Source organism: Trichechus manatus, unplaced genomic scaffold, assembly GCF_000243295.1.
Source record: "Trichechus manatus latirostris isolate Lorelei unplaced genomic scaffold, TriManLat1.0 scaffold00026, whole genome shotgun sequence".
NCBI classification, from domain to species: domain Eukaryota; kingdom Metazoa; phylum Chordata; class Mammalia; order Sirenia; family Trichechidae; genus Trichechus; species Trichechus manatus.
The window spans coordinates 13,824,106-13,849,895 of NW_004443962.1; the positions used below are offsets into that span (position 1 = coordinate 13,824,106).

The following is a 25,790-nucleotide window of genomic DNA, read 5'->3' on the forward strand; positions in this document are numbered from 1 at the left end:
GGGGGGACTTCACTAACACCAAGAAGAAGAGACGGGAACACAGTGCATCCTTTGGACCTGGGGTCCCTGTGCTGAGAACCTCTAGACCCAGGAGACAGAGAGAGGTGTACCATCCAAGATGGCACAAGATGGTGAGAAGCAGTGGCAGAGAAATGGCAGCAGAACCAGGAGACCGGCACAAGATGGCATGGTGGGCTTCCTGGCCCACGGAACAAGGTAGCTACAGTGGGTGTGCTGATCCACAGAGCAAGAGAGGTGAGTGCCTTGGGGCAGGAGGCTTCCTGGTGGAGTTGGGTGCCTCTGGGCACTTACTGGCGGAGCTTTGTAACACTTGCCTGAGCAGGGCAGAGGCCGGGCCAAGGGGCCAAGGGCCAGAGAGAGGCCTGCCTGCAGGTATAGCTGAGAACAAGCTGCCCTGATTGAAGAACTGTATCCTGAGTCATTCCTAATTCTGAATTGTAACCTGTTACTTCCCTAATAAACCCCATAACTGTGATTATTGTCTGTGAGTTTTGTGTGGCCATTGCAACAAATTATTATCGAACCCAGCAGAGGAGTAGAGAGTGCCATGGGAGGGATGGCTGGTGTGAGAATTGGGAAAAAAGTGGGAGGGTAGAGGTATGTCTGACCTTCGCTTCATAGGAATCAGCCTTGGGCTAATGTTGATGGTGATTCTCTCTCTCTCTCTCTGTCATGAAGTTAGAGGACCTCTGAGGACACCACAACATTTTTACAGCTTCCCTACATCTCTGCTCCTCCCTCTGTCCTGATGCTCCCAGATCTGAATCCATTTTTCTCTGTCTCTACCCAGGTTCACTGCCCTGCCCTTGTTCCCTAAAATTTAGTAACCACAATGTCAGTCTTGCAAGGTCCTCCCCAGCCTTGGCTCCTAGTTACCACGCTAACTCATTAGCCTCAGGATTCTAGGCTGATCTTCCAAGGTGGTGGGCTAAGGGGCAGTGCTCAGGTTGGCTTTATCTCCCTGGAAGCAAAGCCCAGGTCCTGTCCATTAACCAATAGGAGCTTGGGAAAGTTCATGGCCAGGATCCATTGTTTTAGAGAAAACCCTTAGCACTGACTTTGTCTATTGATGTTCACTATAACAAAACTAAGAGAAAACTATCCAACTAGTTTTAGCCGTGGGTGAAAAAAAATCCCAATTACTCTCCTTTATATAAGCTGCTTAGTATGTGTGCCTAATTTCTATGCAGCACAGTAACGGTATGCGGGTCATTAAGTGGGTCAGTTTTCTTCCGTTTCAAAACTGAATTCTACTCAGGTATGTTCAGTCTTGAAAGTTTACTGATCCTGTGGCAGGACTGTCTGCTTTCAATTTAGGAGAAAAAAATCATTAGAGGAGAATGTTGGCTCAGACAAGGAAGCCAGGGAGAGAGTTGCCTACCAGGCCAAGGCCCTCAGTATCCTTCCTGATCAGCTGTACATCCTTAGGCAGGTTAATTTACCTCTCTGGATTTCCTCTCCTCCTTCCCAAGGTGGGTAGCACCAAGTATTGGCTTTCAATTTATTTTCTTTAAGCAGGAGCTCCCCTCCCTTTATTCCAAATGAAACCTACGCAGAAGACCACAATATCAAAATGTAGGTGAAAGAAGAGCTGCAAAAAGCTGCCTTTGAGCTATCTGCACAGAACCCCGAATTTCCCAGAGCATTCTGTGACCTATGATGCTGTAACAATGGGGCAGGGCTGGCAAGCACCCCCCATGCAACTCTCTCAGCCTTGGAGGCGCGATACAGAGTAATACCCATGGGGAAGCTGGCATCCAGGCGGCAGTCATACGGTACCCGGACCTTGACCTGAAGGCCCCTGCAAAAACAGGTGAAGGAAAGCATTTGATTCTGAACTTCTTAGGGTAGTGGTTGGACTTCTCTCCAATACAAAAAAAAAAAAAAAAAAATCAAAGCAATTTTATTTCAAATCTACCACTCAAGATTGTTGGTGAGGATTAAATGAATTGACTCAGTTATGCCTCAGTTTCAAAAGAGGCAGTTTTGAAACCTGTGGTCCTCCAAGCTCAAAAATACTAAGCCATTTGTCCCAATGACACAGCAGGCTCTGAACTCTGGAATACCACAGGAATATCACAGGACTACAAATTACTAGGTGGTGCGGAGTCTCTTAAAAAAACAGAAGCGAAACACCAGCATTGCACTCTTTGGAGATGCACATTTGATAGGGACTAATCAAATCGTTTTTGAGATTATTTTCCTGGAGGCAGAATTACTCTGCGTAGTTAAACAACACTGAAGTTTCCCTCTTTGTTGTAGCTCTCTGTGTATAAACATAGGGCACGTATAGTGGAGTATTTTCTCTCTCACTGAAGCTTCTGAAGACAAGGCCTTTTTGTCGTGGATAAGGGCAGGGCCGGTCAACCTTACAAAAGGAGTCATTTAATGCTCAATTTTACCAACTTTCCTATGATTGAAACGTCTAACCTCAAACGCTGTTATTGTGTTCTAGATTGCTTTCCTTCCCCTCCCCCAATAAATGTTTAAATTGTCTCTACTTTCCTGGGACCGCCCCCCCTTCTTTTTTCAATCTGACCTTGAAAACAGGAACGCCCTCCTTTTCTTTTTCCATAGCCCAAACTATTTTAAAATCGAGCCCTGTGACCTTTTTACAGTCCTCTTGTCTGACACAGCAAATGAAAGAGAGATGAGGTAAAGGGTCTGGGGGGTTGGGGGCGGGGAGGGGGGGAGGAGGGACATTCTATATATATATTCAGCATTAGTTCAGAAATGCAGAAAATGTTTTTGCAACCACTCCCCCAGGCAAGATCCCCGCTCCCGCCTTCCAGCACATTAGTAAAAAGAGATGTGAGCGAAGGAAGTTGGAAGCAGGGAGGGACACCTAAAGCGGTCATAATTATGGGCCCAGGGAAGCCCCAGATCCCCATCCCACATTCTCCCCTCCAATAACCGAAGTTTAGAATCTGGTCCCCTCCAGCTCCCACCCCCACCCCCAAAGTAGTTGGTTAAACTCGTAGCAGCACCTCCCAGTAACGGCTTGTGCGAGAGACAAACGGAAGGGCTGACCCAGCCGCCGCACGTCGGGGTGGCAGCGCTAGGCACCCTAAGAATCATGTACGTTCTTTAAAAATATGTACATCATGAACGCACAGGCCTGGAATTCCTTAACTCGTGAAATGAATCTAACACACCCCAGGAGAGTCCATCTCTCCGTCAAACGAAAAGGGAGAAAAAAAGGCGAAGGCACGTTACCATCCTGTCCCGAATTTTCCAGATACTCCGTCAGGTCACAGCCGAACGCACTGGCGGCTCCCTTTCGTTTCAGCTTCTGCTTGGCACCCTTGTTCTTCATGAGTTAGTCCCAAAGAGGTTGCCCCTCCGTCTCGCCCTCCCCTCTGCTTGGCCCCGCGCGTGAGATGGTCTCCCCGGTTAGCTCACTGGCTGCAGCGCGGCTCTGGGGGGCCGCATGGGCGTCCGCAAGGCCCGGGGGCGCGGGCAGCACACATGAACCCCGCGGGGCGCAGCGAGCAGAGCCTGAGATGCACCCGGCTCGCTCGGGGCCGCGCCGTGGGGAGGCCGTGCGGAGCTGGCAGCCGCGCTCCGGCTGGCTTGGGAGTGTCACTTCCTCACTTGGAGTCCCAGGGACTTTCACAGGCTCCTGCCGTGTCTTCGGGTCCTTTTCCTCTGCCTCCGAGGGAGGCGAGAGCCTCCCTTTCCGCTTTTCTAAACGGTCCGCAGAGGACGAGCGCGAGGGGCGAGGAGCGAGGGGCGAGGGGCGATGGGCGAGGGGCCAGCCCAGGGGCCGCCGTGGGTCCGTGTCCCCGGGCCCGCTGTCTTGCCTTCAGACGGCTGTGGTAAAATGAAAAACAAGCATCCTGTCTCTCTTGCCCGCCCTCACGCCTTCCTTTTTTTCCTGTCTTACAAATCCTAGGATCATCCAGCTCAGGAAACGCTGGAAGGAAGTTAGCTAGGGAGGGGGGCGGAGGGTGGACATTTTTGGCAGCTCTGGGCTGGTGTGTGCACGGAGCCGGAGGAAGTAGGTGGGTGGGTTGAGGAGGACGGGCTGGGGGGAGAGAACGCGCTCTTCTGAGGCCGTGGTGCGCCTCTGGAGATAACTCCGGGCCGCAGGAGGAAATCGCGCTCTCCCCGGAGGACCTGCACCCAGAGCCGCGCGCTTCCTGCCCCAGCAGCGCTGCCTTTGAAGACAGCGGCGGGAGGTGCGCTGGCCTGCAGGCTTGAGGGGGCTCGATGGGACTTAAAACAAAGCTCTGCCTTGTTTTTACCCTTATTGTCATCAAAGCTTTGACACTTTCTATTTTGGTGCCCGCCTTTCTCCTATACACACATACACCCAAAGAGTCATGACAGAAACAAAGATGGGGATTCCAGCAGAGAAGCCTGACAGCGGTTGGTTTCTTCAGCCGTCCTCCCCGCACGTCCGTGTACCCCAACCCCAGCTCACTCCACTCCCACGCTGAGGCAAGAATACCCTTGGCAAGGAGAGGCTGGGGCTTTGTCATCACTGCCCGGGAAATCAGATTTCTAGTGAAAGATTCAAGCGCACACACACAAGCTATACAGCAAAGTTTGCTCGGTTGAATTGATTTAAGACATCGCTGAGATTCTAGCATAACATGGAGAACGTAATCTCCCTGGATGCTTCATAAATTGTCTGAAGTTCCTTCAGCAGGGCATGTTTTTTGCTTCTTCAGTTAGATTTGAAATTCCTCGACTTCTGTGTACTCAGCACACTGCAAGCACGCAAATTCTTGTGAGTTAACCGTTTGGGAATTAGTTTAAACTTCCTGTATAAATTCAAATCAGTTGTAGAGGTTTGAAGAGTAGGGACATTTATACAGCTCTGATTGCTGGCAAAAGCTTTATTGATGGTATTTGAGTCATGGAATCCCTTTACAGTCACTTGTCGCCTTATGTATTACCATGACAGTTCATGAACTTTGGCCCTTGCCCTTTTCTCTATCTCAGAGGTCACAACTTGGTAGCCTGCCTGTGGAATCTGGCCCACAGATGTGTTTGGTTTGGCACTCTCTATGCTTTAAAATTTTTTTAAATTAGTAGCTAACATTAAAGAGTTAAGAGATTTCACACAAGAAATCTGGATTTCTGACTTCCCTTGCAAAAATGGAAAATCTGATAACACTACAAGTGCATTCCCACACAGCAAGGCCCCGCTGGAACCCGGTAGTGGCTACTCCCTTTGAGGTACCCCCAACAGAGAGGTGAGCCTTCCTGTCTCACAGCCCCCACTGTTGTCTTCTCCCCTTGGCACCTGCCTGGCCCCTGGAGCCCCTTCAGTTTGCGGTTCAAGCTCTATGGAGTCTCCTTACATTTCCCATCCATCTCCCAGTGATACCAGCATTGCCACAGTCATCCAGTCATCGCGGCGAGACACTTAAGTAACCACTGACTGACTCATTTCTCTCCTTCCTTCCCATCTCCAGTCAAGTCCCGCCCAGACCAATGAGTCCTTCATAAAGCCTCTCATGTCAGTTTTTTTTCTTCCCAGGCCCACTCAGACAGGGTCATCCTACTCCTCCATCATTGGAATAACTCCTAGTGTGATTTACTGAGTCCAGTCTCTTCCCATTTCATCCATCCTGTGTACCGAAGGCCTGACGGACGACTCCTCCTAAAGTATGACTGTTGTTTTTTGTCTGCTTCGTGCAAAACCCTTCAGTGACTCGTTTCCTATCGCTGGGGCAGCAATTTCTAAGCACTTTGCAAACTGCTTGAAGAATATTTGGTAGGAATTGTAGTATAATGGAATGCTCTCCCCTTTGCTTATAGTCCTCCATCTGGGGACTATAATTATTACTATTAGGATTTGTGTAGTTTACTCTAGCAAGGACATTCATATTCATTATTTCATCTGACTTACAGTGAATTTCATCACCTTGTCAGCAAAGGAGAGAGGTAGAAGTGGTACTTTTTCCTGGGTCCAGCCCGCCAGGGCACAAATTATGGATAAACTGCCAATCCCTGTGAATTAACCTATCAAATTGTTAAAAAAATTTTAACTCTTCATTTTGAAATAATTTCAGCCTATAAAATTTCAAAAAATAGTACAAAAACAGAAAGACCATATACTCTTTACTCAGTTTTCTCAAATATGAATATAGTATATAAACAAAGTACAATCTCAAAACTAGGGAATTTATATTGATACAATAATATTAACTAATCAACAGAAACCCAAAGTCAAACCAAACTCACTGCCTTGAGTCGATTCTGACTCACAGAGACCCTAGAGGATGGAGGAGACAGACCTTATTCAAATGTGAATTACCTTTTAATTACATCAAATATTTTTCTTAAATATGGCTTTTCCTCATAAAGTCCATCAGTTAAGTATGAGATCAGTAATTTACAAATAATTCTCAAAACACTTCACAGTATGATACTAGCTATGTACAAGATTCCCTTAATTGCCATCTGTACTCATGGCATGGGGGCTTCATCCGACCTCCTCGTCTAACTTCACAAGGGGGAGAGAGAATCAAGATCAACATCAGCCCAAGGCTGATGATTCCTATGAGGTGGAGGTCAGACATACCTCTGCCCTCCAACCTTTTTACCAATTCTGACACCAGCCATCCGTCCTACATCACTCTCTACTTCTCTGCTGGGTTCCATAATTCATTGCAATGGCCACACAGAACTCACAGATCATACTTAAGGTTATGGGTTTATTTGGGAAGTAATGGGTTGCAACTCAGGATCAACAGGCTAAAACTCAGGATCAGGATCACGATAAAGAAGCATGTAGGCAAAGTCTCCCTTCTTCAGTGCAGGACAGCGATCTCAGCTCCTCTTGGCTGTGCAGGGCTCCTTTCAGCCTCCTGAGGACAGGCTCCCCTCAACCCCTCAGGACAGCCTCCTCTCTCAGCCCTCGGCCCCTGCTCGGGCCTGGCCTTTGTCCTGCTGGGGTCAAGTGTTACTGTAAAAATGTCTGGCTGGGTGTCAGACCTCCTCTAACTTCGCAAGGGGGAACGAAAATCAAGATCAACAGCCCAAGGCTGATTCCATGAGGCAGAGGTTAGACATACCTCCACCCTTTTTACTAATTCTGGCACCAGCCGTCCCTCCCACGGCACTCTTCTCAGATAAGTTTGATAATTCCTTGCAATGGCCACACAGAATTCACAGACCATAATCACAGTTATGGGGTTTACTAGGGAAGTAACAGGTTACAATTCAGGCTCAGGAAAGACTCAGGATATAGTTCTTCAGTCAGGACAGCTTCTTGGCTGTGCCCACAGGCAGGCCTCTCCCTGACCCTTGACCTCTTGGCCTTCGGCCTCTGGAGACTCTTGGGCCTCTTGGGCCATCCCAGCCTCCGCCCTGCTTGGGCAAGTGTTAGAAAGCTCTTTAGCTCCGCCAATAGGTGCCTGGGAGAACTGTACTCCACCAATAAGCCTTGGCCCAAAGGCGCTCAGCTCTCTTGCTCCATGGGTTGGCACACCCACCATAACTGCCTAGCTCCTTGGGCCGGCAAGCCCACTGCGCTGCCTCTTGCCAGTATCCTGGTTCAGCTGCTACTGCTTCTCTGCCGCTGATTCTCATCATCTTGCTCTGTTTCCAGTGTTACAGCTCTCTCTGTCTCCTGGGTCTAGGAGGTTCTCAGCACAGGGATCTCAGGTCCAAAGGATGCACTCTGCTCCCATCACTTCTTCTGGGTGGTAGTAAGCTCCCCCCTTCTGCTTTGGGATGGCTCATTTTAAGCCTAGTGGGAAGGTAAAACTGACCAATCCCCTCGTCAGGATTCCATACACCTTATTTGCATGGCCCCACCCCCACTAGTGCGACATGCACCTTATTTGCATTATTAGCAAGCTGTCCAATCCCTTGGTGGGCCACAAGCACCTTATTTGCATAGTCCCACCCAATCATTTGGTGGGAGTCACAAGACCATGCATGGTTAAAAGGACCATATTAAGTAATTCACTGCACTGCACCATCAAAACCAGCAGGTGTAGGTTGTCACAAAACAGGGCTGCCCAGGTAGACCAGAAGGACTTATGCCCTTAACACAGCCCTAGGAATCTGCTCTGCTTTACTTAGAATTTATAAAAGGAACTCCACTATCATAGAATTTTCAACTTGAAACAGCCTGAGAGACCTTTCGGTCCTTGCTTCATAATAAGTTGGATTCAAGTTGTTAAGGGTTTGGGCTAAGTTAGTATTGAGCACCTGGTAATGTATCGATATGCCTGCTCTGACTGAACATACCTTATTTGAAATGCGCACATGGTGGTTCTTTGTCTCTATTTGAGAACTCTCAATTATCCACACCTAACGGTGATATGAATTCACAACTTAAGAAGCCAGATAATGAAACCACACAGTGACAACACTACTCAGGCAGCTGGAAAGCTGTCGCCCACCCCTGTCCGGTCCCTGCCCCTTCTCGGTGCTGAGGGTGCCCCTGATAGGTGCCAAATGTGGATCCAGTTCTTCTTCTGGGCTCTCTTTCTATGCTTTCTCTTTCCTTCCTCTACTTTTCTTTTCTTAGCATTCCTCTTTTACTTCTTGCTGGGCCTGAGGGGAAAATCAGGTTTGGGTTTCAAAGGGTTTTTTCACTGGGCTATGGATTTCCTAGAAGCAAGGTTATGTGGAGATAGTGTAGAAATGTTAACTGAAGGGCTAATTAAGCTATTTGGTGAGAACATAAATTATGCCTTTAGCAGCTTATCATGGTGCACATTTACGAGGAAAGCACTTTACTCACATGGAGATATCACAGAAGAATTCTGTTGCTGCCTATGAGCCATCTTATGTGCAACTATTTAAGTGTGCCGTTTGCCACCTTTGCTCACCAAGGATGGTAGCAATCATTCTGCCATAAATCAATAGCTTAGAAGATAGAAAGGAGTTACTAGGAGATTCAGTGTCACCTGTGACCTGGCCTTTTCTTTTACCCAGTCTGTCCATAAAACTAGAGACAGCAGTCAGCAATTTCAGAGTTCTCCCTCCTCTCCCAGTGCCCGACTAGTTAAATGCTCTCATGTCATTCCTTACCCATGGGCTGTATCATATTCCGAATTTCATGGTCTAGGGTCCTAGAGAGTTAGCTCATCCTCCTGCTGGATGTATTTTCCCCCTTCCACTCCGCATTTTAAAGGTGTTCATGTGGTGTCTAGGGTCAAGATTGATTGTTGGGTGAGGCTCTTCTATGAGGGAGGTCTTGTGCCACCCTCAGCGCAGCCACCAGTGCCCTGAGTTCCTGAAGCCGACAGAGAATGAGAAAGACAGAATGCCAGAGCAAGAGGGTTTCTAAAAAGTTGCATAACCCGAGATTTTTTATTACATTTCCCTGTGCATGGGTTCCCAGATTTAGGTTACTAAATACTAGAAAGTATACTATAAATTATCTGCTAACTGAAAAGATTGGAGGTTTGCATATGATCCAGCAATCCCACTCTTAGGAATATATCCTAGGGAAATAAGAGCCATCACTCAAATAGGCATATGCACACCCATGTTCATGTCAGCATTGTTTGCAAGAGCAAAAAGATGGGAACAACCTAGGTGCCCATCAACAGATGAATGGATAAACAGACTATGGTACATACACACAATGGAATACTACACAACAATAAAGAACAATGATGAATCTGCAAAGTATCTCACAACATGGATGAATCTGGAGGGCATTATGCTGAGTGAATTAAGCCAATTACAAAAGGACAAATATTGTATGAGACCACTACCATAAAAACTCACGAAAAGATTTACACATGAAAAGAAACAATCTTTGATGGTTATGAGGAAGGGGAGGGGTGAGGAGGGAAAAACACTAAATAGACAATAGATAAGTGGTAACTTTGGTGAAGGGTAAGACAGTACACAATACTGGGGAAGCCAGCACAACTTGTCCAAGGCAGGAAGCTCCATAGACACATCCAAACTCCCTGAGGGACCGAATTACTGGGATGGGTCTGTGTGGACCACGGTCTCGAGGAACATCTAGCTCAACTGGCATAACATAGTTTATAAAGAAAATATTCTACATCCTACTTTGGTGAGTAGTGTCTGGGGTCTTAAAATCTGGTGAATGATCATCTAAGATACTCCACTGGTCCCACCCCATCTGGAGCAAGGAGAGTGAAGAGAACTAGACACAAGGGAAAGATTAGTCCAAAGGACTAATGGACCACAACTACCGCAGCCGCCACCAGACTGAGTCCAGCACAACTAGATGGTGCCCCGCTACCACCACTGACTACTCTGACAGGGATCACAATAGAGGGTCCTGGACAGAGCTGGAGAAAAAAATGAAGCAAAGCTCTAACGCACACACACATGCAAAAAAGGCCAGACTTCCTGGCCTGACAGAGACTAGAGAAACCCTAAGAGTATGGCCCCCGGACACCCTTTTAGCTCAGTAATGAAGTCACTCCTGAGGTTCACCCTTCAGCCAAAGATTAGACAGGCTCATAAAACAAAAAAAAGACTAAATGGGCACACCATCCCAGGGGCAAGGACGAGAAGGCAGGAGGGGACAGGAAAGCTGGTAATGGGGAACCAAAGGTCAAGAAGGGGAGAGTGTTGACATGTTGTGACGTTGGCAACCAGTGTCACAAAACAATATGTGTATTAATTTAGTTTGCTCTATAAACCTTCATCTAAAGTACAATTAAAAAAAAAAAAGGTTAGAGGTTTGAGTCTACACAGAGGCCCCTCAGAAGAAAGGCCTGGTGATCTACTTTAAAAAAATCAGATATTGAAAACACTGTGAAGCACAATTCCATCTTCAAAGCTGCCAGTGTGGGACAGAGTCCTTTCATGCTGCCATCTCCCTGGTTCTCCCTTTTCTGCCTACTCTTGTAAGGACGCTTGTTATTACATTGGGTCCACTCAGATAATCCAGGAGAATCCCCCCATCTCATGTGATGAATACTTGTTGTTTTTGTTTTTGTTAGGTGCCACTGAGTCAGTTCTGACTCATAACGACCCTATGTACAACAGAACGAAACACGGCCTGGTCCTGCTCCATTCTCACAATTGTTGCTATGCTTGAGCCCATTGTTGCGGCCACTGTGTCAATCCATCTCGTCAAGGATCTTCCTCTTTTTCACTGACTCTCTACCAAGCATGATGTCCTTCTCCAGGGACTGGTGCCTCCTGATAACATTTCCAAAGTACGTGAGACGAAGTCTCGCCATCCTTGCTTCAAAGGAGCATTCTGGCTGTACTTCTTCTAAGACAGATTTGTTTGTTCTTCTGGAAGTCCATGGTATATTCAGTATTCTTCACCAACACCATAATTCAAAGGCAGCAAATTCTTCTTCAGTCTTCCTTAGTCATTGTCCAGCTTTCCCATGCATGTGAAGTGATTAAAAATACCATGGCTTGGATCAGGAGCACCTTAGTCCTCAAAGTAACATCTTTGCTTTTTAACACTTTAAAGAGGTCTTTTGTGGCAAATTTGCCCAGTCCAATACGTCATTTGATTTCTTGACTAGTGTTTCTGTGAAGATTAGATTGCACCAAAAAGAGTTTGATATTTCTGTCTTCATAAAAATAACAATGCTTTTTAAAGAAAATGTATAAATATTGAAAGGTAGAACAAATAAAATCACCCACACTTTCTCACAAAAACTACTGTTTGTGTATTTTGAATATTGCCTTGTATTTATGCTATCCACAGAGTCCCTGGGGGGTACAAACAATTCACATGCTGGGCTGCTAACTGAAAGTTTGGAGGTTTGAGTCCACAAAGAGGTGCCTTGGAATAAATGCCTGGTGATCTACTTCTGAAAAATCAGCCACTGAAAACTCTATGGAGCAAAGTTCTACTCTGAAACACATGGGGGGAGGTCCACGTGACCAATTCCTAATCAAACAGAACGTATGAGAGAACAGGTCAACTTGATGGGAGAGAAGGAACTAGAATCAGAAACAGTTTCCCAGGCCTAGAAGCAGGGATGAACTTTAGCCTACCAGGGGTAACATCCTGACCACCCACTGCTCCACCATCTCTGCAACAATGAAAGCCAGTCTTGCTTCTAAATAGGCTTCCAAGAGCAAACAGGTGAGGTGGTAAGAATGAGAAGGAGAGCTTTAAATGGTCCCCACTCCCAGCCTAGAAGCTGAAGAACAGACTTAGTCATTGTTCTGATTTGTTTCTCTCTCTCTTTCTGAAACATTTTATATTTTAGTTCCTTTTCAGTTTCTTGAGTTGCATAACTGCATTGGTCAGGGCAAAAAAAAAAAAAAAAAAAAGCATTGGGAGACCCTGCCCTGCATTGTCACTTCCCCAGCTGAGAATGTGATTCAGTTGCTTCACCACCAATTGGATATTTTGTGAGGGAAAGGGCTGAGGGTAGGGGAATAGTGAGAAAGATAAAGACTTGATTGCAAATGAAGAAATGAAGTCTTACGAACTTTTTATAATAAAGTATCATTAATTGGTTCCCCTGCCTGCAAATTCAGAATCTCAGACTTTTTCAAAAGACTGGATGTAGAAGGAGACAACAGAGTCTAAGCTGACTCCACATTTATGAGATTGGGGGCTGGTAAGGTAAAAATTAGTGTTTGGAGAAAGATGAAACAGACTTCTCTACACATCAAGGATCATGTCAGAACTTTCAGGAGGAAATGTCCTTTGGTAGTATAAAATGAAGGACTGGGCAGAAGCTGAGAGGTTAGGACTAGAAATTAGCTGAGACATCTGCACACAGTACTGGAAATTATTTGAGAAGATAAGTTTTTCTCCACCAATATTTTAGTTATACTCTAATATCTTTATACTGAATATTGTTCAGAAACAAGAAGTTTGGAGATCTTTTGTGTTCTACAGAGTGTTTTAAAAACTGCAATGGCATTTGATCCGTAATACACAGTGGCAGCATTAAAGGAGTCTTCAGTGTTTCAGAAAGCATGAACAAACCAGGCAGCAAGAGACCCCTCGTCCCACTCCACCACAGCACTGGCCGCTGCCAAACAGCAGCGGGAAACTTCCTTCCTAGTCACATGTGGAGGAGCTAGAACTGTTATTTACTCCCCATTGCTAACGGCCACACTGTCTCAGGATCTTGCTTCTCACTCGGGTTCCAGGCTTTACAAAAGGTTTAAGATTAATCAGTGTTCCTCCTTGGAGGGTGGAAAGCAAGTGATAATGATCTAAGGATGAAAACCGAACAAAGCACCCATCTTGTGACAAGGAAAACCAGCATGTCGCCAGATAATCCCCAAAAATGTTGCCAGATAACCCCCAAGAACACCAGTGAAAGATTAACTCATCTGAGACGTGACCACCTCAAAGCAGAACTAACACAAACTTCTAAGACCCATAATCCTGTCCCTATAAAAGCCTTCAGCAGATCTCCAGTGGGAGAGATGGGTTTTTTGGAGGAATCTGTTCCCCTCTGTCTCTTATATATCGATATATAATAAACCTCTTGCTGCTTACCTCACCCGTCTCAGAATTGGCTATTGCGGCAGGCGGCTCCAATCTGCGTTATGGTGGTAACAAATATGGTGGCCCATACCGGATCTTCAGCCGCTTGAGACGCAGCGGCCCTGGGGGGCAGGGCCTGGGGCTGATCAACAGCTCTCCCAACAAGCAGCTGCGAGAGGTTTCATTTGCCTCTCAGGGACTATCAGCCAGACCTGGGTCTGTCACGGCACTGCTGGTCTCCAACCGCACCAAAAGAGGTGGGTGAAAGAAAAGCAAGACCTGCATAGGAGGGATCCCAAGGTGAGTCCGCGACTCCTCTCCCCGTTGCACTCAGAGCTGGAGTGGATAGGGCAGGCCTGAGGTTTCTGGAACAGGACCTGAGCCCTTGGTTTCTGAGGCGAGAGGTATCTCTGATGACCGATCCCCGTGAGCAGGGATGAAAGAAGGGACTCCTGGTGACTCTAGAGTCCTGGTTCCGTGTGTGTGAGTGCTTGTGTGTCTGGGAGGTTGAGACTCCCAAGATCACCTCTGAGAGGTTGAAGGGGTCTAGATCACCTCGGTCAGCTTGCGGAATTTATTCGTTTACTGTGGTTTTGTGTCTGTCCTGCCCGTTGTCTGTGTGTAACTAATATTATACCATCTACTTGGGCGCCCTGATTCGGCTGTTAAGAGAAAGCTTCAGAAAAAAGGAGGTGGATTTTCAGATAGACTGTTTATAATAAATCACCACCGTGCTCAGAAAACAGGGACTCGCCCACTGGTAAACAGGCGCACACAGGAAAAACACCCATCATGGGAGAAGGCCCGTCTATCCCAGCCAAATCTCCTCTAGGCTGCATTCTAGCAAACTGGAAGAGGTATAGCTATGAACCTATGACAAAGAAGAAGATGATATGCTTATGTGACAATGTATGGCCCCAATACCAGCTGGGGGACCAGGAACATTGGCCCCAAAATGGGTCTTTGGCTTATGGCATGATTTTTCAGCTTGACTTGTTTTGTAGAAGGGAAAAGAAATGGGACGAATTCCCCTACATTCAAGCTTTCATGTCTCTCTATAAAACTTTGAATTCCTCTAACCAGGTTCTTTTCAGGGAAAGCCAAAGGCAAAAGTGCTTCCCAAATCCTCACCGGAGGATTCTTTCTTAGAAGGACTAACTCCTTCGGCTCTCCCCCCCCCATATGGGGAAGGTGCAGTGGAAGCCGACAGGTCGGGTTGAAGAATGACGATAGAATCCCCCACCAGAAGAGCCGAGCCTTATTCTAGTTCAGCCAGCTTGGGAGAAACCAGCAAAGGAAGAGAATCGGGAAGTAAGAGTCTGACTTCATCAGGTATGGTTTTCCCCAGTACATACACCCTAGTGTACTGTTTTTGGTGAGGGTACTGCTGGGGCTTAGGCAGGGCAATTTCCTCTGAGAAAAATTCCAGCTGAAAGAGGAACAATGTTAGTACATACTCCTTTCTCTACCTCTGATTTGTATAATTAAAAGAATCACAATCCTCCTTACCAGAGTAACCCAAATAGGATGGCAGAGTTGTTCCTTTCCATTTTCTACAGATCCCACCTTGCAGGTGACTCTGTTGCAAGAAGAAATAGTGACACTTAGTGGCATTCCTTTCCATATTCAACAAAAGGTGAATCTGGAGGTCTGGGCATCAGAAAGGCCTGGGCGAGCCAAGTCAAGCCACACAGGTTAAAATTACTTTAAAACCCAGAGCACCTATTATAAACCAGAGGCAATATCCCCTCCGCAAGGAAGCTTTAGAATTAAGGGATCACACCATTGATGCATCGATACATAAAAATTAGATTTTGAAATTTTGCCGGTTGTTTCATACAACACCCCTATCTTACCGGTGTTGAAACCGGGGACAAGAGAATATCAGTCTGTTCAAGACCTAAGGAAAATCAACCAAATAATATAGGACATTCATCCGACTGTGCCAAACCCATATACCTTCTTGGTTACTATACCCAGTCAATGTGCTTGGTTTTCAGTCCTGGACTTGAAACATGCCTTCTTTCGTAGTCCTCTACACCCTGAGTCTCGGCCTCTATTTGCCATTGGATGGCTGATATTAAGACAGGGAATTGCTGTGGGGGTACTAACTCAAACCCTGGGACCAGCCAGGCGACTGGTGGCCTACTTTTCAAAACAGCTGGACAACGCAGCCTGGGGATGGCCCCCTTGTCTTTGAGCCATGGCTACAGCATGTGACCTGTTACAAGAAGCCGAGAAATTCACCCTTGGACAAAAGGTAACAGTAAACACACCACATACAGTTCTGCCTCTTTGGAACAAAAGGGATTTTTTTGGCTCACAGCAGGACAAATGAAGAAATATCAGGCAATCTTGTCAGACAACTCAAACGTGGTTCTGAAGGCTGTCTCCTCCCTCAATCCCGCCACATTGCTGCCTACTTCAGAAGATGCCTCAGTACATGACTGCCTAGAGGTAATTGAAGTTTATTCTAGCAGACCAGATCTCTCAGATGTTCCCTTGACTGACCCAGAGATAGAAATGTATACAGATGGAAGTAGCTTTCTATATAAAGGATGCCACAAGACAGGATATGTGGTGGTGACATGAACTGAGGTCTTAGAGGCAGCTCCACTTCCTGCGGGCACTTAGGCTCAAAAGGCTGAACTCATAGTCCTCAGGTGGGCCTCAGGTGGGCAACTAAGAGTAGGAAGAAGCATAACTGTGTATACTGATAATAAATATGCCCATCTGGTCCTTCACTCACACAATGCCTTGTAGAAGGAAAGGGGACTTCTGACATCTGCCAACAAAGAAATAAAACATGTACCAGAAATCCTAGAACTCCTGAAGGCAATCAGTGATCCCCTTCAGGTAGCAGTGATATAATGCCCCAGACACCTGGAAATTTTAAATATCTGCTGGTTTTTGTGGACACCTACTCAGAGTGGGTGGAGGCTTTCCTTTGTTGAACCGAACAAGCCCAAGAAGTGACCAAGGCGTTACTCAAAGAAATCATACCCCGTTTTGATCTTCCAATCTCAGTACAGAGTGACAACAGGAGAGGTTTTATGGCAATAGTCAGCCAACAAGTCAATAACGTTTTAGATATAAATTGGAAATCACACTCAGCCTGGAGAACACAATCGACTGGAAAGACCAAAAGGATGAACCATACTCTGAAAAAGTCCTTGGCGAAACTTTGCCAGGAGACAAGATCCACTTAGATACAAGTTCTTCCCATTGCTCTGCTCAGAATCCAGGTAGCCCCTCAAAGCAGGCTCATATTGAGCCCTTACGAATTAATATATGAGGGATCATTCCTGAAAAAGTCGACTTTCCCCCACCTCGGTGATGACTGAGGTAGAGAAAAGAGACTGGGTCCGTTTTCTGAGAGCTGTCATAAACACTGGTAATCAGTATGCTTCTTCTCGTTTGCCTTTTCCTTCTGACATTTCCCTCTACAGGTTCCAACCCAGAGATGGGAGATCAGGTACTGTTGAAAACCTGGAAAAATCAACCCCTGGAAGATCAACTGGCCCCTCAGTGGGAGGGAACTTTTGAAGTTCTCCTGACCACCCACTCTCTGAAATTAACAAGAGTAGCTATGGGTGCATCACTCGAGAGTAAAAGCAGCCCTGCCAAAAGAAGAGAAAGAAGCAGAAAACAAAGAGCCACCATCCTCTTGTACTCCAATTCAGGACCTGACGTACAAGTTCAAGAAGCTTATAGTACAATGATTTTGACCTTGTTTCCCTCTTTCTATTTTTCCTGGAGACCTGGACAGAAAAGGTGCCGGTGATCTTATAGGCAAAGGGGACGCTGACCCTGCAAGCTGGGGACACTCTGACCCTCCTGTGTGTAGTCTCAACCTTAACTCCGGTAGGTCCAGTTAAGTGGGCCATAGAAGAGCCCGAAAGAGGAACTTTAAGAATAGTGATTATTCTAGTTTTTGTGTTGCCTGTTTGAAGAAAATATTGGCAGGAAAAACTGCAAATACCCTTAAGGCTGGAGAAATTTTTACCCTGGTAAATTGGGATGCCCCTTCTTCAGGCTCTGGGGACGCACGTCATCTAATTCACCAGGATGCAGCCAATTTCCACTCTAACTCACTCCCCGCCTATGGCCTCTAGTCGCTATCAGGAGGTTTCTCGCCCCAGCTGACGCCCCTAACCAGCAGGAAGTAGCCGGAAAAGAAGCAACGCCCTGTTTCCCAAGATTGAGAAACTTCCAATAAAAGGGGGAATTGGAAGAGGCTCCATAGGCCCGGCTCACTGTTATTTCCTCCCCATTGCTAACAGCCACATTGTCTCAGGATCTTGTTTCTCCCTCGGGTTCCAGTCTCCACAAAAGGTTTAAGATTAACCAGTGTTCCTCCTTGGAGGGTGGAAAGCAAGTGATAATGATCTAAGGATGAAAACCGATCAAAGCACCCATCTTGTGACAAGAAAAACTAGGATGTCGCCAGATAATCCCAAAAAATGTTGCCAGAAAACCCCCAAGAAAGATTAACTCACCTGAGACATGACCACCTCAAGGGGGAACTAACTCAAACTTCTAAGACCCATAATCCTGTCCCTATAAAAGCCTTCAGCCAATCTCCAGTGGGAGAGATGGGTTTTTTGGAGGAATCTGTTCCTCTCTGTCTCCTATATATCGATATATAATAAACCTCTTGCTGCTCACCTCAACGCTGTCTCAGAATTGGCTATTGCGGCAGGTGGCTGCTATCTGCGTTATTGCGGTAACAGACTTCACAAGGCCAGAGGAGAGCCGAGTGTCGTGGGTTGAATCGCTACTATACTGACATCTGAACCCACGCACGTTTGGGCCTGGGCCTCTAAGTCTGAATCTGGGTCCACGTGGTTTGAGGCCTCTGTTCCGTGGCCTAGAGGGAAAGGTGGTGGGGGCTGTTCCCAAACGCAGCCACCCCCAGAGGCCTCGGCAGTGTCTGTCCCCAGGACCTAACTTAGGTTCTAGGGACCCTCTCAGCTGCTGAGTTTGGGATGACTTCTCTCAGCCCCTGTTTTGTATCTCTGGAGTTCCCAAATTGAACAGAGTCCTTGGGTAGAAAAACCTGAATTCCTTATATGATACAAGAGTCCTTGGGTTAGGCGACGACACGGCCATTGGACTTATTTCAAGAACCCTGGTTTTGTGTTTTGCTTTTGCCTCTTATTCTACCTCTGCTTCCCTTTTTAGCCTGTCCTGCACCCCATTGGGCACGGTGCCTTCTTTATGGCTTGCAGAAAGACAGAAGAAGTAGAGCCGTGGCCCTGGGCTCCGCCTGCCTCCCCCCAGGGTCTCTGAACACTGGAGCAAGTGGTTTTCTTGGGCGGGTGGGGATCTGTCCCCGCCCCGTTCATTGTGTTCCATAGTTTCCTGTCCACTGCCTGTAACCCTTTACCAATCTGCCAGACGCCTTTTAACACAAAAGGGAGGAGATGGGGGAAGGGAGTGCTGAGGAAAAACATCCCTATAAATAGCTCTCTTGAACAAAATTGTTTTCCCAACACACAGTTTGTAGTTAGGCCTGATGCTCTGTAATCTACCTCCAAGCACTCCTCCCCTCTCATTCTAGCCTTGCCCTCCATGCCTGCTTGTCCTACTCAGTCGTCTCTGTGAGAGGAAGATGTTGTAGAGGTACTTGGTGTAAGCTTTACGTCCCCACAGCCTTCTCACCAAGCGGCAGAAGCAGCTCTGGGTACATGAGCTGGGGGGCCAGGCTATCCTGGGCTCCATACCTGGCTCTGCCACTTTTTTCTTCCATAATCTTGGTTGGACAAATCTCTTTACCTCTCTGAGCCTCGGTTCTCCCACCTGTTAAATGGGATGATAATAACAACCTTGTAGGGTTGTTAGGAGGATTAACTAAGATAATCAAAGTGCCTAGTACTTGTACATTGGTAGGTGCTCAGTACATGAATGAGAGCTATTTTTATTGTTTTCCCAGTGAGCAATTCTACTTCCTCCATCATTATCAAATTTCTTGGTGTCTTTTTCCTATTACCCTATTCTAGTCTCTTGCTCCATGTGAAACACATTTATAAGGCTTTAAGTTATTTTATTGTCATGTGTTTATTTATACTTTTCCCAGTTCCAACATGGTTTGAGATGATTTATTTTGCATTTACGTGCTTAGAACCTGGAAAAATGTTCAGAAAGGGAAAGATTGCCTCTTGTTAAGAAATAATTTTCTAATATGGAAGGTGTAAGAAAGTCTTCCTTTTGTGGGCTATCTAGGAAGTGGTTTTGATAATGACTCGCACTTTTCATTCATCTCTGATCTCCCAGGACCTGCTTTTATTCCTGTCTTGGGAACACAGTGTGCAGAAGCTGGTTTGGGGCCAGCAGTTATAATAGGTTACAGATACAAGTTCCCCTCATTATGTATATCGTACTCCTAAAATTGAAAACATTTATAAGTTAAATAATACATTCCATTTTTTTTATTGTGGTATACATGTACACAATGAAACATTCACCAATTTAATAATTCAAATGTATAATTCAGAGACATTGATTACATTCTTCATGTTGTACAACCCCATTGTCACTATCCGTAAAAACAGCGTGGTGGCAGCATCTGATCTCCTCTAACTGCAGAGGGGGAAGGAAAATCAAAATCGACAGCCCAAGGCTGATTCCTATAAGGCAGAGGTCAGACATGCCTCCTCTCTCCGCCATTTTTACCAATTCTGACACCAACTGTCCCTCCAATGGCACTCTCTACTACTGTGCCGGGTTCGATAATTCTTTGCAATGGCTGCACAGAATTCACAGACAATACTCATGATTATGGGGTTTATTAGGGAAGTAACAGGGCAAAACTCAGGTTCAAGAACGTTTAGGATACAATTCTTGCATCAGGACAGCCTCTTCCCAGCTGTGCTCACAGGCACGCCTCCCTCTGGTCCCTCGACCTGCTCAGGCAAGTGTTAACAAAGCTCTTTTAGGTCTGCCAATAAAAGCCCAGAGACACCTCAGTCTGCCAGTAAGCCTCGGCCCAGTGGCACCCAGCTTTCTCATTCTGTGGGCCGGGAAGCCCATTGCACCATCTCCTGCCAGTCTCTCTTGCTGGTCTCTCCTGCTGTCGTTTCTCTGCCACCGCTTCTTGCTATCTTCACTGTTACAGCTCTCTCTGTCTCCTGGTTCCAGAAACTTCTCAGCAGAGGATTCCGGGTCAAAAGGACATGCTCTGCTACTGGCTGTTCTTCTTTGCTGTTGGTGGGATCCTCTCTCTGCTCTGGAATTGGCTCTCTTTGAAGTCTAGCAGGATGGCAAAACCGATCAATTCCCTTGTTGTCGCTGTTGTTAGGTGCCGTAGAGTCGGTTCCGACTATAGCAACCCTATAGGACAGAGTAGAACTGCTCTATAGGCTTTCCAAGGAGTGGCTGGTGCATTCAAACTGCCGACCTTTTGGTTAGCAGCCATAGCTCTTAACCACTATGCCACCAGATCAATTCCCCTGGTGGGCCACAATTAACAGTCCCAGCCAGTCACTTGAGTGGGAGTTACAAGACCATGGTGAGAAAGGCCACACCAAAGCAACCCATCGCACTGCACTATTCTTTTCCAAATTATTCCGTTAACAGAAACTCAGCCCCCCTGTGTTAGTTATCTGGTGCTGCTATAACAGAAATACCACAAGTTGGTGGCTTTAACAAGCAGAAACTTATTTTCTCACAGTTTAGGAGGCTAGAATTCCGAATTCAGGGTGCTTGCTCTAGGGGAAGGCTTTCTCTCTCTGTCAGCTCTGGAAGAAGGTCCTTGTCTCTTCAGCTTCTGCTTCCTGGTTCCTTGGAGATCTCCATTAGTCTTGGCATCTATCTTACCCCATTTCTGCTTGCTCTCTTGTTTAATCTCTTGTATCTCAAAAGAGATTGACTCAAGTTATACCCTACACTAACCCTGCCTCATTAACATAAGAGACAACCCATTCCCAAATGGGATTATAACCACAGGCATACAACTCATTGCCACCAAGTCAATTTTGACTCATAGTGACCCTATAGGACAGGGTAGAACTGCCCCATAGGGTTTCCAAGGATCAGCTGGTGGTTCCAATTACTGATCTTTTGGTTAGCAGCTGTAGCTCTCCATAGCTCTTAACCACTGTGCCACCAGGGCTCCAACCACAGGGACAGAGGTTAGGATTTACAACACATATTTTTGGGAGACACAATTCAATCCATAACATTCCACTCTTTGGCCCCACAAATTCATGTCCTTGCCACATGCAAAACACATTTAACCCATTACATCATCCCAAAAGTCTTAAATCAACCCCAAGTCCAAAATCTCATCTTCTGCATCATCTAAATCAAATATGAGTGAGACTTTAGGCATATTCCATCCGGGGGAAAAATTCCTCTTCATCTGTGAAACTGTGAAATCTAGATTACAAGTTATCTGTTTCCAAAGTACAATGGTAGAACAGACACAAGGTAGACATTTCCATTACAAATAGGAGAAATTGGAAGCAACGAAGGGATAATAGGTACCAAGCCAAGTCAAAAACCCAGCAGAAGAAATTACACTAGCTCTCAAGGCTTGAAATTTCTGTTCTCTGACACCATCTGTTCTCTTACACCATCTAGGCAATGGCCCTGCCCTCCAGACTGGGTGTTGGCCATGCTCTCTGCATTCTGAGTGGAGGCCCTTTGGCCCTGGGCTTCAGCTCTGCCTTCCAGGCCCACTGGGATGGCAACTCTGCTCCCTTGGCTTAGGGTGGCCCCATTCTCCTAGTCCATCTGAGTGGCGACCCCACCCCCTTGGCCCTCGCAGGCCCCATTTTTCTGCCCCTTGGGCACGGCAGCCCCACCCCGTCAGCTTTGGGCAGTGGCCCCATTCCTCTGGCACACCTTAACAGCATCCCCATACGCCGGAACCAAGTTGGCGAAGATCCCACTCTTTGAAATCTAGGATGCTGTGGTCCACACTTTGAAACCAAGAAAGCCCTGCTTCCCGTACTCCTTCCAAAGTTCTGCTGATCTCCAAGCTGCTCCAGGGATGGTCCTTTTCTTGGAAGACAACAGATGTAACTCCTTTGGCCTGTTTCCTGCCTGTAGAATTCCAAGAGGCAGACAGCATTCTTTTGTTTTTTCTCCATCTCTTTTAGTCTAAGCTGATGGGTTTCCCACTGTGGTAGTTGGTTAGATCCATCAGTCACAGACTTACCCTCTTGGTGAACCTTCTAGGACACATGTCCTTAGTTTGTACAACAGAATTTTCCAAATCTTTAAGTTCTGTTTTCATTTTGCACAGTTTATTTTTAAGTTCATTTCTTTCCTCTAGCATTTTACTATAAGTGGCAAGGAGAAACCACACAGTCCTTTTAAGACCTTGCTTAGAAATCTCATCAGCCAGATATCCAAGTTTGTCATTTAAAAGTTCTACCTTCCACCAAACATTTGAACATAATTCAGACAAGTTCTTTGCCACTGCATAACAAGCACCACCCTTTCTCCATTGTCCAATCACATGTTCATCCTTTCCTTTTAAAGCTTCTCCAGAAGCACATTTAACACCCACATTTCTAGCAACGTTCTGTTGCTGGTGCCATATATATTCTCTAAGATGATAGAGACTTTCTCTATAGTTCTCACTTCCTTCTGATCCCTCACCAGAATTACCTCTGGCATCCATAATTCTGCCAACAGTCTCTTCAAGGTAATGTAGGCTTTTACTATTAGGCACCTTAAAACTCTTCCAACCTCTACCCGTTAGACAATTCCAAAACCGCTTCCACATTTTAGATATTCGTTAGAGCAGCACCCTACTCTCAGTACCAAATTCTGTCTCAGTTATTTGGTGCTGCTATAGCAGGAATACCAAAAGTGGGTGGCTTTAACAAACAGAAATTTATTTTATCACAGTTTAGGAGGCTAGAAGTCTGAATTGAGGGCAGTGACTCTAGAGGAAGGCTTTCTGTCTCTATAGGCTCTAAAGGAAGGTCTTTGTCTCTTCGGCTTCTGCTTCCTGTTTCTCTGGCGATCTCCTTGTGTCTTGGTATCTGTCTTACCCTGTCTTTCTCTCTGCTTGCTTGTTTAAACTCATTTGTATCTCAGTAGAGATTGACTCAAGATACACCCTACACTAATCCTCACTGGTTAACATAACAAACATTCCCAAATGGGATTATAACCACAGGCATAGAGGTTAAGATTTAGAACACATAGTTTTGGGGGGCACAATTCATTTCATAACAGCCCTGTAAGCAATGACTCTCCTTCTCCCCCCACCTCATCCCTGGTAACTACTAATACGCTTTGGTTTGTATATGTTTGCCTATTTCATATATGTGAAATCATATAGTATTTGTCATTTTGTAACTGACATTTCACTCAGTATAATGTTTTCAAGTTCATCCATATTGTGTTTCATTCACTTCCCTTTATGGCTGAGTAATATTCTATTGTATGTATATACCACATTTTATTTATCCATTCATCTGTTGATGGACATTCAGGTTGTTTTTGGCTTTGGTGAAAAGTGCTGCAATGAACACTGGTGTACAAGTTTCTGTTTGCATTCCTGCTTTCAGTTCTTTTGGGTATATACCTAGGGTTGGGATTGCTGGGTCATGTGGTAGTTCTTCCATTGTTTTTTTTAGTTATACATTTTGGATATATGTTTCCATGGCTGCTGGAGTTTGGGCACAATGGGATAGTGGCCCCAGTTTGTAATAAAAATCACACTTAAAAAAATCTTACATTTCAGGGAACATTCTGCTTTTTTCAATCCCCAATACACAAATATTTAGTTCTCCAAACCCACTGCTATCAAGTTGATTCTGACTCATAGCAACCCGTCTGAGTCATCTAGTGCTGCTATAACTGAAATACCACAAGTGGGTAGCTTTAACAAAGAGAAGTTTATTCTCTCACAGTCCAGTAGACTACAAGTCCAAATTCCGGGCATCAGCTCCAGGGGAACGCTTCCTCTATCGGCTCTGGAGGAAGGTCTGTGTCATCAATCTTCCCTTGGTCCAGGAGCTTCTCTGTGCAGGAACGTCGCGTTCAAAGGACATGGTCTGCTCCCAGCACTGCTTTCTTGGTGGTATGATGTTCCTGTGTGTCTCTGCTTGCTTGTGTCTTTTATATCTCAGAAGAGATTGGCTTAAGACACTATCCAATCTTGTATACCTCATCAGTATAACTGCCGCTAGTGCATCTTATTACATAATAGTGATTGAGTTTACAACATATAAGGAAATCACATCAGATTACAGAATGGTACACAATCATACAATACTGGGAATCATGACCCAGCCAAGCTGACAGATATTTTAGGGGGACACAATTCAATTCATGATACAACCCTATAGGACAGAGTAGAACTGCCCCATAGGGTTTCCAAGGCTGTATATCTTTACGGAAGCAGGAGGCCACATCTTACTCCAGCTTGGTGGCTGGGGGGTTCCAACTGCTCACCTTTTTGTTAGCAGCTGAGCGCTTTAATTACAGCGTGACCATGGCTCCTTTAACTCTCCACACTGACCCTGAAAGAAGCTAGTCAAATGCGAATCTCATTTACTTATGCATTCCTTAAAAGTAAAACATGTATAATTAATTTGATTTCACCGGAGCTCTTCCTGTTTTCATGGGACCTGATTATTTAAAGCAGCCACAGGCCTCTTGCCTCTAATTTTAGATATTTATAATCTTCTTCAAGTGAGGGAGCCACCTGAGGGGTTTTACACACCTTTCAAATAACATGAGCACTCCTGGATTCACCCTTAAAAATGATCCCTCCCATAAACCCAGTGACCACATTTCCCAGACAGTCCTGATTTCAAATATTCTGCCTCATTAGGAAACTCTACCAAAGGGTGTGTCCTAATTTTTGCTTTAGAAGACACGGCCTGCACAGTTAAGAAGCAGAACTAGTCCCCAGTCCTGTGCTAGAAATGCTAACTCTAATGATCAGATTGGTAACAGTCTAAGTAATCTCAAAAGAATCCCATACTCTTTGCAGGGCCCCCAGAAAGGATCCCTATTTCTAGCTGGACACTGGTATTAAGCAATTTTATACAAACAAATGCTCATTTACCAATGAAAGCCAAAGGAAGTCTAGGAGGACAGTTACTAAAATAGCCAGGGATTCACTTGATTGTAGAGAATGATGGGATGTGGGAGGTTGGGGTTTTTTTTCTCACATACTTTCACGTTTTGAAGGACTGTTTTCAGGGGATCAGAGAGAGGAAGCTCTTTGAGCCTCTGTAGTAGTCCTGCGCCCTCACTGGCTGTGCTTCTCAGGCCTTCTTACCCCTTCCGAGACCTCTGCAAGGGTTTTGGTGGAGGGTTTATCTCTTCCATATCTTAGGACCTGAAGGCTGAAAATTTTAAGAGAGTCTGCAAAGTCTATTACTACTCACCACTCATTTAAGTCATTCAG

At 45.8% G+C, this 25,790-nt stretch overlaps 1 protein-coding gene across 1 annotated transcript in view; it reads right to left on the bottom strand.

Moving 5' to 3' along the window:
* ARHGAP31 (Rho GTPase activating protein 31) overlaps positions 1-3,561 on the bottom strand; it is a 131,143-nt gene extending 127,582 nt beyond the window's left edge. The window contains exon 1 of the mRNA XM_004373661.2: positions 3,238-3,561. Within this exon, the coding sequence (XP_004373718.1) occupies positions 3,238-3,337 (100 nt within the window). The 5' untranslated portion in view covers positions 3,338-3,561. The remainder of the gene's footprint in view (positions 1-3,237) is intronic.
* Between the last annotated feature and the right edge of the window lie 22,229 nt (positions 3,562-25,790).